Raw genomic sequence first — 14276 nt, forward strand, 5'->3', positions numbered from 1 at the left:
CGCCTGGCTGTTTTTTGGTTGCAGCTGTCATTGTTGTTTGGCAGGTCCGGGCTGGATTTGAACCCGCCAGCTCAGGTGTATGTGGCTGGCGCCTTAGCCGGTTGAGCCATAGGCTCCGAGCCCTAATTTTTTTTTTAATCATTGCAAGCTGGGTGTGATGGCTCATGCCTGTATTCCTAGCACTCTGGGAGGTTGAGGCTGGAGGATCTCTTAAGCTTAGTAGTTCAAGATCAGCCTGAACCTTGAATAAGAGCCAGACCATGTCTCTACTAAAAATAGAAAACAGGCAGGCATTGTGGCAGGCGCCTGTAGTCCCAGGTACTCAGGAGGCTGAGGAAGGAGGATTGCTTGAACGCAGGAGTTTGAGGTTGCTGTGAGCTAGGCTAATGCCGCAGCACTCTAACCTGGATGACAGAGCAAGACTCTATCCCAAATAAATAAATAAGAATCATTTCAGACTCCTAGAAAAGCTGCAAAATCCAGCAAAGATCTCAGATTTACCTTCACTCAGATTCCTCAAATGTTAATATTTTTAACCTGTTTGCTTTCTTTTTTTGTTCACTGACCCTTTCTATATAGATATACATGTATATCTAATGCACATATATACATCCACATATATACACACATTATAGTTTTCTAACCCATTTTAGAGTAAGTTGCAAATGTCTGTATAATGTCCCTTACCCCTAAGTAATTCGTTGTGTTTTTCCAAAAAGATAATGACGCTTTTCTATAAAACTATAGTAAAACCATTGCAATCAGAAAATTGACATTGATGTGATAGCACTGTCTGACCCCCATGCCCCCTTCAAATTTTTTCTGTTATCTCAATAATGTCCCTTTATGGCAATAATAATAATTCTTATTTCTACTCTAGGATCCACTTCAAGATTATGCATTACATTTGGATGATGCTTCTTTTAGTCTCTTTCAATCTGGAAATTCCTTGGTCTTTCCTTTTCTTTCATTTTGTTGTTTTCGATCAGGCCCAGGCAAGGTTTGAACTCTTGCCACCCCTGGTTTACAGGGCCAGCGCTCTAACTACTGAGCTATGGCTTTGTTGTTTTTGAAAAGTAAAGGCCAATGATGATGTAGGTGTCCCTCAATTTGGGTTTGTCTCGTTTTTCCTCACAGATTAGTTCAGATTATGCATTTTTGGCAAAAATATTATCAGAGTGGTGTTATGTCCTTTGACATGTGTTGTATTAGGTGGCATATGGTATCTGTTTGTCCTCATTAATAATTTATTTTAAATATATGTATAAATAAAATTTTATTGAGATATAATTCACATATAAAATCTACCTTTTAAAAATATAAAGTTCAGTCATTTTTAGTACTTTCTTTTAGAATATTTTCATCATCTCAAAAAGTAGGCATGGCGCCTCTAGCTCCGCGGCTAGGGCGCCAGCCACATACGGGTTCAAATCCAGCCCAGGCCTGCCAAACAACAATGATAACTAAAATAGCAAAGGTGTTATGGCAGGCGCCTGTTGTCCCAGCTACTTGGGAGGCTGAGGCAAGAGAATTGCTTAACCCAAGAGTTAGACGTTGCAGTAAGCTGTGACACCACAGCACTCTACCAAGGGCAACATAGTGAGATTCTGTCTCCCAAAAAAAAAAAGTCCCCATACCCTTTACCAGACCTTTACCATCTTTCCCTTCCACTGGTCCTAAGCAACCATTGGTCTACTTTCTACCTTTAAGGATTTGCTTATTCTGGACATTTCATATAAATGGAATCATACAGTATGCAGCATTTTTATGTCTGGCTCCTTTTACTTACCATATCGTTTCAAGCTTCTTCCTTGCTGTCATGTTTAACACTACTTCATTTCTTTTTATGGCCAAATACTGCTCCATTGTTATGGATAGACCACATTTGGTTGATCCATTCAGCTACGGACATTAGGTTATTTCCCATTTGGCTGTTGTAAATAGTGGCGCTGTGAACATTCATGTCTAAGTTTTGTATGCACTTACGTTTTTTCCTTTCTTGGATGTATGTTGGGGGGTCCCCAAGACCATCCCTGAGGCTTAGCAATTCACTGGGAGGACTTACAAGACTCAACACGGAGTCCTTCTCATGGCTATGCTCTATTACAGTGAAAGGATACAAAGTAAAACTAGCAAAGGAAACTGCTTAGGGAGAAATCCAGAGGACACTAGGTGTGAATTTCTAAGAGTTCTCCCCTAGTGAAGTCAAGTAGGATTTGCTTGATTCCTGTAGTATGGAATTGTGACATGTGAAGTGTTATTTACCAGAAAGCTCTTTAGAGGTTCAGTGGTCAAGATTTTTATTGAGAGCTGGTTTCATTAGGTACCCTTTGCCTAACAAGTCTGTAATTCCAAATTCCAGAAGCAAAGTTGCTCTTCAACAAAGGTACATTGTTTATACAAACAGTCTGGGTACAGGAAACCACCCTTATCAATTAGAGAATGATGAGAAAACCCAATTCCCAGACATCAGCTGAGGCCCAATCTTGTAAGCAGGACTGTCTGAGGATAGCAATCTGAAACTGCCATATAAACTTTTCTGTACAGGGATATACCTGGACTGGAACTCAAAGGTGATACATAACTCCATGTTTAACTTTTCTGCCAAACTGTCTTTCAGAGTGGCTAAACCATTTTCATTCCCTACTAACTACTTATAAGGGTTCCAATTTATCTACAACCTGACCAATGCTTTTTATTGTCCCATCTTTTCTAGTAAAACCATCCTAGTGGGATTAATAGGTTTTTAAGTTAGTGATTTTCAAGCAATTAGAATAAAACATGATGATCCGTAGGAGCCAAAATGGGTTATCTAAGAACAATCATGCCAAACAACCCCATATTTCCTTTTTTAAAAAAAGAAATTTATTTTTTTCTATACTGGCTGTACTAGGACAGAATGTTTTTATATTTTACTCCTGCCTTTCACAGTATCTTCGTGTACAAAAATGGAGAAACAAGGGTTGTACTGATTGCTTGATAGATTCCTTGTTCTCTGATGGATGACATCAAAGAACAGGGCCAGGGCCAGGAAAGAGCCCTCCGCTGCTGTTTCCCCAGCTCTGTCCTCAGCCAGCCATTTACATTCTGTCCAAAACCCAGGAGGAAACACAGATGGTAGACCCATCACGTTTGCAGATTACCCAAAGCAGGCAGATGCACACGTCAAATGATAAGATCTGATTCCAGAAAGATCCTGACAGCATGGGATGGGAGATAGAGTCCCACAAGATGGAAGTTATTAGAGACAGTGGCAAGTCCACACCTGCATGATCCAGGGCAAGTACGAACTTTGGTCTCTGCTCGTTACCAAAGAATAGCCAGCCACAACAAATGGGTGACTGAGTTTTGGGGCACCTGGAAGAACATTATGTCACTTGGGTCTGCAGTTTCGGAGGGTACCGTGGTTGAGTGCAGGGGATTCAGAGCTTTGCCACAAGGGGAATCGTTGAAGGAGCTGGCTGTTCAGGTGACCTACAGCTGGCTCCCCTGTGGCCAAAGGTCTGTGGTGTGGGGGTGTGCTGTCTCCCCTGTGACCTGTAGGGAAAACAGATTTGGGTTGAGGGACTTTGTGAAATTCTGCAATTGAACGGGCTGCCTGACAGGATGGTGAGTATCTATCATTGTGGGTCATCAAGGAGAGAGTACTGAATCCTCTATTAAAGAACTTCCATGGGGAAGAAAGTGGCCTGATTGACCTTTGAGGTCTTAGAACTATCGAAGCATGAATTCAGGAACTGTCCATCTCTAAAGCCAAGCGCAAAGATTGCCACGGCACGTGTCACAAGTGCAAAAGTGAATATATTAGCCTGTCTGTGATCATCCTGTTTTTAGGCCCCTCACAGTCCTGCCTGCCCATAAGAACTCTTGGGCACACATGAGTCTTCCCTTGAAATGTGTGCTTGTCCCCTCTGACTGTTTGCCTGTTAACACATCTTACCTGAGAAACATGTGGTCCACATCAAGCCTCCCACTCATGTGTTAAGCTCCAGAGCCAGTTTCCTTATTTGCTTCTATGGTCATTTAGCAGAGACTTAATGAGCACCTTCCACAGCCTCAGTGAACGGGAGGGGGACTGACTCCATGGTGGCAGGTGTAAAAGCTTGACTGGGGCCTACCATAGGACAGTGCCTCAGAAATGTAGGGTGGGAGTCCGAGTTACCAGGCCTGCTTTAGGCTTGGCTAGGAAAGGGACCTCCCTGCAGAAGTGCCCTTTCCGCTGGGACCTGAGAGCAGATGAGCATTTAGACAGATGAAGAGGATAGGGTCAGGGGAGCATTCCCACCACAACTATAGCCGAACATGGGACAGGTGGTAGGTGGTTGCCTAGGGTGATTGCTTAGGGTATGTTAAGAAAAAGGTAAGAACTACCTGGCTGGTGGGATGGTGCCTGTGGCTCAGTGAGTAGGGCGCCGGCCCCAAGGGTGGCGAGTTCGAACATGGCCCCTGCCAAACTGCAACAAAAAATAGTGGGACATTGTGGCAGGTGCCTGTAGTCCCAGCTGCTCGGGAGGCTGAGGCAAGAGAATCACCTAAGCCCAAGAGCTGGAGGTTGCTGTGAGCTGTGACACCACAGCAGTCTACCAAGGGCAACAGAGTGAGACCCTGTCTCAAAAAAAAAAAGAAAAAAGAAAAGAAAAGAAAGAGCCACCTGGCTGGGAGCTGTCCTAGCCTGAGCCCCTTACACCATGAGTTAAGGGACACATTTGCATTAGAGGGTCTGCATGACAGGCAGCTCTGATTGCTTTCTTAATCCAGTCCCGAGTGACATAGGCACTGTTTGTGCCTTCATTCCCTCAGTTGGTGCGACAACTGTGAGAATGGGCCACATTCCAAACGTCTCCACATTCCTGCAGTGGCAGCTTCTTTGATAACACGGAGATACCTATGATTCTCGTAATTACTCCTGTACACCCACTTCTCTCTCTAGGCAGGGGGAGTTTTCAGGGTGGGATGTGCCCCCTTCCAGATCTCTGCTCTTTCTTTTCTGCTGTCATTTATGAATTTAACAGCCTGCTGCTCTCCCCCGCCTCCAGCCTCCTGCCCTCCCTCCCCTCACACTGACTTAATAGAAGGAGCCCCAGATAAGCGAGACCAAGGGAGGAGGCTAGCCTCCTGCAAGCTCTCATACCCAACAATTAGTTTCTGCTATTGCCAATTCAAGATAAGTAGAAAATAACAGAGTGGAACCAGGACTCTAGGCCCATGCCAAGTGCTTGGCATGTGTTACCATGACATTTGTATGAGTGTCACATGGGAAGCCACATGTCAGGCCAAGTACAGGGTGGGGTTTGCTGCCCTGGGAGATGAGCAAGCTGAATTCCTGCCTGGCTGCTGTGATGCACCAACCACTTTCCATCTCAGAGCCTCAGTTTCATCATCTGTGAAGTAGGGATGTGATACTAGGTTATTCTGCCATTTCACAGAGAGTCCAGGCCACATAGCTGTCTGTCCTTCTGGTCTGTACATTTGAGATGTAGCCATGATTATTATCCAGATGTACCTGGAAGAGACTGCTTCTAAGTGTGGGCACCAGGAGAGCTGAGCATGGAGAATCATGTAGAGATGTCCTAGAAAGGGGCTGAGGCAGGAAATACAGGCCAGGAGATAGGAGGAGAAAGCCGATGGGTATAGGACTGTGTCTGGAAGTGAGGTGACGGTAGAAATAAACAAATATAAAAGATCTGAGGTTCTCAAATGTGGCCCTGGGCCAGTAGCATCATATGGGAACTTGTTAGAAAGGCCAATTCTTGGACTCAACAATCTGCTTTAACAACCCCCTCCCCTACAATGATTCTGATAAAGCAAACATTTGAAAACTAGTAGGCTGGATGGGGTGGGAGTAGATGAGCCAGATGGGTACTTTGAAGGCCATAGAAAGAAGGAGATGTAGTATTTGTCAGTCATTTGCTGTATCTGTCAGAAACTGGGCATCTCCACTACATTTGTTCATTTAAGCCTTTCAGGACTGTGGCAAAGACTCAGAGACATTTAGTTTTATGCCATAGTCACAGAGGTAGCGGCAGAGGTGGGATTAGAACCCAGGCCTTTCTGGTCTAGAAGCCTGAGTTCTTTCAGTGCACCAGGCTGCTTCCTTACCTTCCTGTCCCTTGGTGGTGCCACCACTGTCCCTGGCTCTTCCAGTGGTCACTACAAAGATCTGCTGGCTCCTTTGCACCCTGCCATGCACAGGCAAGTGAGGGAGGCCTTGGGGGACTCCAGGGCAGATTGTCACTTTGCATCTTTTTTAGCTTCTAGGTCTCGGTGCCACCAGCGAGTAAGGTGCTGGCGTGATGGTCCTGAGGGACTGTCACAGTTGCCTTTGCATAGTAAACTTGGGCACATGCTGGGTGAAGAGTCCACAGACACTCCCTGATGCCTGCTTGTGCCAAGCCCTATGCCAGGTGCTATGGGGGGAAACTGAGGTGAGGCGAGTATAGTTTCTCCTTCAGGAACCTGTGGCCCAGAGCCAGGGGAACAACAAATAACAGTGACCAGCTGGAAGCCTGGGATGCCAGGGTAGGTCAAAGTGGTTCAAGGAGATTTATGTGGTGACTTCAGGGGACAAAATCAAAATTTAGGGGACAGGGCAGCGCCTGTGACTCAGTGAGTAGGGCGCCGGCCCCATATACCGAGGGTGGCAGGTTCAAACCCGGCCCCAGCCAAACTGCAACAAAAAATTAGCTGGGCATTGTGGTGGGCACCTGTAGTCCCAATTACTTGGGAGTCTGAGGCAAGAGAATCACCTAAGCCCAAGAGCTGGAGGTTGCTGTGAGCTGTGACCCCATAGTACTCTACCAAGGGCAGAAAGTGAGACTCTGTCTCTAAAAAAAAAAAAAAAAATTTAGGAAAAAGACCTAAGGCTTCAGAGCCAGAGGGCCTGGGTCTAGTCCCAGCACTCTCAGTGACTCACTGGGTAAGCCTGGGCAAGTTACCTCAGGTCTAGGACCTGTCTCCTTACCTATGCAATGGAGTTAGCAAGACCTCACTCAGCAGACCGTTCTGCTGGATAGTAATCGGCACTCACATAGGAGAGTTAGTTTCCTCCCATCAGAGGGTGACATTAGACCAGAGCAAAACAGAGGCTTCATGGGAGAGGTGGCTTTTCACTTCGGCACTGAAAGGTGGTTAGAATTGAGGTAGTGTTTTTGTGTCTTCTCTGGGAAATCCCTGGGCATACTGTGGACACGTGAACTTGGCCAAGGAGAATAGCTTTCCCAGCAGCTGTAACCGTATAATTAAAATTATAGTGGAAAGGAGGTTGCCTTGCTTAATTCGGAAAATTTGGAAGGTAATTATTTAGATGGAGTTTTAAATCCTGTAGCAGAGGGCAAAGCCAGGCGGCCAATCCACAGTGCTGGAAATTGACCACTGAGGTTCTCTGTCTTCTGCTTTTCCTCACAGATGATGCAGTTTGCCTGGCAGAGCTATAAGCGTTATGCGATGGGGGAAAACGAGCTCCGTCCACTAACGAAGGATGGCTACGAGGGTAACATGTTTGGTGAGTTGATTTAAACCACTGTGATGTCGGGGAGACCCCACCACCCCATGGTGGCTGAGTGGAACTTTCTGGCTTTTTACCTTCTGACTCCTGTCCCTGTTTATCCAGACCTGGGAGCTTCCACATCTGCGTTTTTTTTTAGGTTGTTCAGGCTTCTGAGCCCTCCTAGATTGGGAGAAACCCATGTGCTTCTCTCTAACCTTATGATCCTCTTTGTATGTAGCTGTCATTTATTTTTTGGAGTACAGAAACTTGGGAATGTGAGTAGGGATGGTGAGGATGGAGAGATGGTTTAGGGGCTCAAAGGACACACAGGGCTGAGCTTAAATCTGCTCCTCCAGGGTGTGGCTTATAGAGAAACCAAACACATATTCAGTGAGGTGGGTGTGGCTGCCCTTAGAGTCTTGGGTGTTTGTCTCTCACATGCTACTGGGTGGACAAATAGAAGAGCCATGTGTCAGGGGTGGCATCACAGGGGCTGCTGCTTAACAGCATGCTGTGTTTTAGCCACAACCTCACTTGCTGGTATCTCTGCCCTCTCTCAGCCACAGGAGTCTCCTAATCCAGAGCCTTGGGGGCTTCTCTCTGCTCTTCAGAGAAACTACAGGGTGCCTTCTTATGGCCATGGTCTCAGATTCTAAAAATAATATCCTCCGAGTTGCCAGCTCCCCTCTCTGCAGACCTTTCCATGAGAAGATGCCAGAGACAGGAGCCATGTGGGCCGGAGAGGGGAAATTCCTTACCTGCAGTCCTCATCCCATACAGATATAGGCTCCTGAAGTCAGGAGCCAAAGAACCAAGTCTGAGATGGAAATCCACACACCACCACCCCCCCCCCAATTTTCAAGGCAAATTTACATGGGCTGGCCTCCATGGCTATGGCCCTGTCACGGGTATTTGTGTTATAGGAAAGATGATGGGGCTCAACCTTCTTCCTCCTAACCAGTCAGCAACAGAACTTTTCAGGCTGTTCAGACAAGTTCCCCTTATGGGGGTTAGTGTATGGATTTGGGGAATTTTGTGTATTTATTTTTCTGACTATCCTAGGAATGTAGAAGGGGGAAAGCAAAATATTAAAAAAGTATAAATTAGGCAAAAACCAAAAACAATTATCTTGGCTCATTTCTTTTCAATCTTTTCTTCTGTGTGCTTTCTTCCTCTGTTAAATACTATTTTATGTCCTTTCTTTTTTGGAAGGGGGTTATGTAACATCACAAATGTTTCCTTAAGTCATCTCAAGTTTTTTTCATAAAGAATGTTTCTAAAGGCTGGGTGTGGTAGCTCACAACTGTAACCCTAGCACTCTGGGAGGCTGAGGCAGGAGGATTGCTTAAGGTCAGGAGTTCGAGACCAGCCTGAGCAAGAGTGAGACCCCTGTATCTACTTGAAAAACAGAAAAACTGGGTAGCTCCTGTGGCTCAAGGAGTAGGGCACCAGCCCCATATGCTGGAGGTGGTGGGTTCAAACCCAGCCCTGGCCAAAAACTGCAAAAAAAAAAAAAAATGTATATATAGCATAAGTGAATAAAGACTATTAAAAAAAAAAAAACAGAAAAACTAGCTGGGTGCAGTGGTGCATGCCTGTAGTCCTAGTTACTCAGGAGATGGAGGCAGGAGGATCAGTTGAACTTAGGAATTTAAGGTTGCCATGAGCTAGGTTAGGAGTTGAAGGTTGCAGTGAGCTAGGCTGGCACCACAGCACTCTAGCCTGGGCAATAGAGTGAGACTCTGTTTTAAAAAAAAGAATGTTTTTAATGGTTTCAATTACTGTATGGCTATGCTATAATTCATTTCGCCATCCTTCCAATGTCAGACAAAAATTGTTTCCAATTTTTCACTGTTAGAATTAAGGCAGGAGCTATCAACTTTGTGCATAAAAGTTTGTCTCAGGATAGATTTCTAGAGAGGAATTCCTGAGTTGAATGGGAGGAAGAGAGATGTTTCCTTAACCTCAGATATGAAATATGTTGACTCCTGCTTAGGAACCTGGCTGCCTTGTCTGTCTAGAACACAGACCTTCCCCAAACATCCCACATCAGCCCTGGGGAAAGATTGCTGGCATAGATCTCATCAGAGTTGTTGGAGATTTGCTACTAGTATAAACAAGGTCATGATCCAGAAGGCTTTCCCTCTCCTTTTCCCAAAACAGTTGGCAAATATTCAGGGACCTGGTGGTCAGAGTTTGGAGTGGGGGCAGTGCAGGGCAGCCTGCTGATTCTGAAGCTATTGCTCAGATCATTATGGGAGACACTTCTGGGAGTGGTTGAGCTAAACCCACTTCTGTTTTATACAGTTCCCCAGGGTTTGGGATTTAAATCTCAACTCCTGGCCCCTTTCCATCACTGAGCCTGGTGGAGCATGGGCCCCCTGGCATGGTGGAAGGAACCTGGACCTGGAGTTTAGAAGCCCTGGGCATAAGTTCTCACTCTGTCTTGAGCTATGTGGTCAAGTCCAAATCACTTAATCTCTCTGGGCCCCTGCTTGTTCATCCCTCATACTGGGGCGACTGTGATGATATAAGTGACAGTAGGTATGGATACACAAGGGGCCATGTTATATGTGAGTGATTTATGATTTCTGTTGTAACAGATGAGACTGGCAGTTGCCCCAGTGAGCCCATGGTGGGCTGTGAGATCCCCTGGATTGTCTGTCTTCCAGGAGCAGCCTTGGCAGAGCCAAGGGAGCCCTGTGACCTGCAGCACTCCTGGCAGTGAGGTGTAGGCTCCCCCCTGCAGCCAGCAGTTGAGCTACAGAGTTTGGCTGGCTCCTGAGAAAGAAGGATGCACAGGGACCCAGGCACTGGGCAAGGAGAGCTTATCTTGATTTATTTACTCTGTCACTCAACAAATGCTTACAGGGTGACGATGCCTCTTGCTGACTTCTGGGGGGACAGCAATAAATAGCACAGTAAAAGTTCCACCAACTCTGCCAAAGCATACATTGGCAACCCCCAACTCCCGGAGTCTTTCTGGAGTCTGTGTGCTCTCAGAAAGAGGGACACATCTGGTGATCACAAGTGATGACATAACAGGTCCTTACTGGCTAGAAGTTCATGTTTCTAGATCCTGGTAGACCCAGATTCAAACTCAATTCATTCAAGCAGTTCATTTCTCTCCAAGGCTGAGGTTTTCTGTAAAGTGGAGCCCCCCGAGAACCTGTTGCTAGGCAGTAGCTGTGATTACGGGCTACCACAAATGGGTCTTAGGATGCAAAGGCTTGTGGAAACAAAAGCCAACAAAAACCAAAAGGTGAGGGCTGGGGGCATCTAGGAGCCTGGGAGATGTTCTAGTTGGGTGGGTCCCATCTTTGAAGTTAGACTATTCCCAAAGATTGAAAGAGGTCAGCTGGTCTGAATTAAGCATATTGTTATACAAACACTACTTTTTCTGGACTCATGAGGATTCCTGTGTTGTGTCATTCCTGGACTATGGCTGTATTGACATCAATGACCTCCCTAAAGCCTCATCCTACAGGGACACTTCAGAAACTTTCAGACAGCAGGCAGTGCCCATCCTGCTGTGCCTAGCTGAGTCAGAGGCACAGGGAGACCCTCAGCGGTCCGCCACATGGTTTGGATGTGGGCTGCAGCACCATCGCCCCTGACACGCAGGGCTGGCTGGGCTCTGCACGCAGGGAACGGTAATGAGTTCATGCTGGTACCTCACTTTGCTGAGATTTATAAGAGATGCAGTGAGGGCCATCTGATGCCCAAGGCTGGTCTCCCTGGGCAAATTGAATACCCCTCCCAATTGCCGATTTGCCCCTCCCCAAATCTATTCTTACTTTAAGGATAAGACGTAGGTAAGGTGTTTCTCAAGCCAATTTCTGTGTCCTGAGCACTTCCTTATCAAAGCAGCTTCCTTTTCCTTCACATCAGGCTCAGCAGGCTCTGTTAGAAGATGCTCCCAAAACTCCAGGGATTGGTAGCAAAGAGGACACCACCTGTTCCTTGCCTTGTGCCTCAGGCCAAGGCAGATGTCTGCCTCTTTCCCCTTCTATGAGAAGTAGCCAGATGGGACAGTTAGTGTCCAGCCAGGTGGCAGAATGAGCATGGAGCCTGGATCTAGATGTGATTGGCCTGGGTGGAACCTCTGTGTTACCACTTAGCAGTTGTGTGGCCACAGGCTGCAGAGAGGGGCAGGAGCCCCACATTCTGAAACCATGGTGACAATTAGGGAGGAGGCATGAAAAGGGCTTAGCTTTGTGCCAGGCACAGAACAGGCACTCGATCAGGAATGTTCTTACTGATGTTAAATCACAGAGGTGATTTGTTAGCTTGAAGAATACATGAGAGACAGCACTGATGGTGACAGAGGGACCAGCCATAAAGTGACAGCCACCAAAGTGTCTGAGTCCCCTGAGGCCTAGCCTCTTCACCTGTAAAAAGGGGCAGATGTTAACCCTGCTGCTAGGACTTGAGGGAATATTATAAGCTGGCTGAGGAACATGGACCCTGGAGCCAGATGGCTTGCATTTGTGTGCTCCTCTGCCACTTACTAGCTGCATAACCTTGGGCAAATTTCTTAACCTGTCTGGGTCTCAGTTCCCCATCTGTAAAGTGGGGACAATAATAATACTTCTTTCATAGGATTACCCTGAGAATGAAGAGTTAATACACATGAAGTGCTTGTCTGGCCCATAAGAAGCATTCATCAAGTGTCACTGCTGTAAGAATAGTGTAAGGCTTGGAAGACCATGTGCTGCTCCCATTTTGACTGGGGTGCCTAGTCCTCCTGACCCAGGAACTCAGCCCTGACACCCCCTCCCCGCCCTGCTCCCCCAACCCTCAAATGCCTGTGGCAGAAATCTTGGCTGGGCAGCCTATCAGTATACCTTTCACCCCTTTATTTAAGCAGCTTACACTGGAACTTTTAATAGGCAAGAGGCAGGGGAAAGTTAGGGTTCAAGACCTTGGAATAAATCAGCTCCCTGCCAACATAAGTGTTTCTGGGCAGGTGGTAAGTGATACCTTGCACTCGGTTGTCATTTGGCCAACCTTGAAAGTCCTTAATGAATGCTCATCTTTTTAACATGGTAGTGCAAATATGAGAACTTCATCCTCTCTTGGCAGCAGGGCAAGTTGTCACGGGCACAGAGTCTTGGAATGCCATTACTCGAGGGGCCCTTTGATAGTGAGCCCAACCCTTTCATTTTAGGGTTGGGGAAATGGAGGCTCAGAGGGGAAAGGGACTTTCTAGGAGTGATGTAGTACGTTAACCACAGGACTGGGACTAGAGCTCTGGTGGCCTGAGTCCTAGCCTGGTGCTCTTTGCACCACCCACTCTAAAATCAGCTAGATTGTCCACGGCCAGATTGTCAAAACACAGGCCTACTATCATGGCTACATCACCACCAGCAACCAGCAATCCTCAGAGTTCAGCAGGGGCAAACTGTCTTTCAGGAATTATGTGATTTCAGGCCCAAGAGCCTATCCTCTCCCTTCATATACCCTATCTCCCTATCTGTCCCCATTTCACAGATAAGCAGACTGAGACATGGCAAATTTTGGAACTTGTGATGTCTTAGTCCCAGCTCTGTCAGACTTCAAAACCCAAGCCATAAGCTACCGTGCCACCCTGTCCCCCAGTGACCACAACATAGTGGTCACAAAGAAGGTAGTGGGGGAGAAAGATGGTCTAAGGGTTTGGTGTGTGGCATCTGCTACTCCACCACCTGGATGAAAAGCTAGGGACAGCATGTGACTCATGGCCAGGGTCTGCAGCCTTCCATCTCTAGGCATCGTTTTTTATTAGACATCAGTTGGGTATTCAGGGACTAGACAAAAGACTCAGAGATCCCACTTTCCTTCCACCACAGGAAAAACTTTTATCCCTCCCCAATAACCTGAAAACAGCCGCAGTTGACTCTATATGCATGGGGGTTAGAGGTGTTGACCCCCTGTCCAATTGCAAATCTTAGTATGATTTTTGACTCCCCCAAATTTTAACTACTTAAGGCTTCCAGCCTACTGTTGATCAGAAGCCTTATTGATAAATAAATAATTGAATAACATATATTTTTGTATGTTATACTACATATGCATTACATGCTGTATTCTAACAATGAAGTAAACTAGAGAAAAGAAAAGGTTATTGAGAAAATCATAAGGGAGAGAAAATGTTTACTCTTCATTGAGTGGAAGTGGATAAAGGTCTTCAACCTCGTCATCTTCGTGCTGAGTAGGCTGAGGAGGATGAGGAAGAAGAGAGGTTGGTTTTGCTGTCTCAGGAGTAGCAGAGGCAGAAAAACATCCTCCTTTAAGTGAGTCTTTGTAGTTCAAATCCGTATTGTTCAAGGGTCAGCAGTACTTGCAAAGCAGACCACTGGCCATCAGGGTGTGATGATATACTGAGAGGAGCGTGGATTGAGACCAGCTTGAGTTTGAACCCAAGCTCTGCCACCTGTTAGTTCTGTGACCCTGGATGAGTTTCTTTCTTTCTTTCTTTTTTTTTTTTTTTGATCATAACTGTGTACATTACTGCATTTATGGGGTACAATGTGCTGTGCTCCTCCGTTTCCCCTTCTTCACAATGAGGGTAATACCTACTCCACCCAGTAGTTGTACAAGTTAAATAAGTTGTGTGTAAAACACCTGGTACATAGTATCTGCCCATATGTTTTCATTAAATGTAATCTGCTCTCATTATTATATTTGTTAAGTTATAAGGAGAATCCTAGCCCTTAGGAGGCTGAGGCAGGTGGATTGCTTGAGTTCAGGGATTCAAGACCAGACTGGGTCAGAGCAAGACCTTATCTCTAAAAAAAAAAAAAAAAAA

At 46.1% G+C, this 14276-nt stretch overlaps 1 protein-coding gene across 1 annotated transcript in view; it reads left to right on the forward strand.

The window, feature by feature from the left end:
• Nucleotides 1–14276, forward strand: part of MAN1C1 (mannosidase alpha class 1C member 1) — a 146864-nt gene that overhangs the window by 53943 nt on the left and 78645 nt on the right. The window contains exon 2 of the mRNA XM_023519098.1: nt 7405–7501. Coding sequence (XP_023374866.1) covers nt 7405–7501 — 97 coding nt within the window. The remainder of the gene's footprint in view (nt 1–7404; nt 7502–14276) is intronic.

This window comes from Otolemur garnettii, unplaced genomic scaffold (assembly GCF_000181295.1).
Source record: "Otolemur garnettii isolate 467f Iridium unplaced genomic scaffold, OtoGar3 scaffold00156, whole genome shotgun sequence".
In the NCBI taxonomy this organism is placed as follows: Eukaryota; Metazoa; Chordata; class Mammalia; order Primates; family Galagidae; genus Otolemur; species Otolemur garnettii.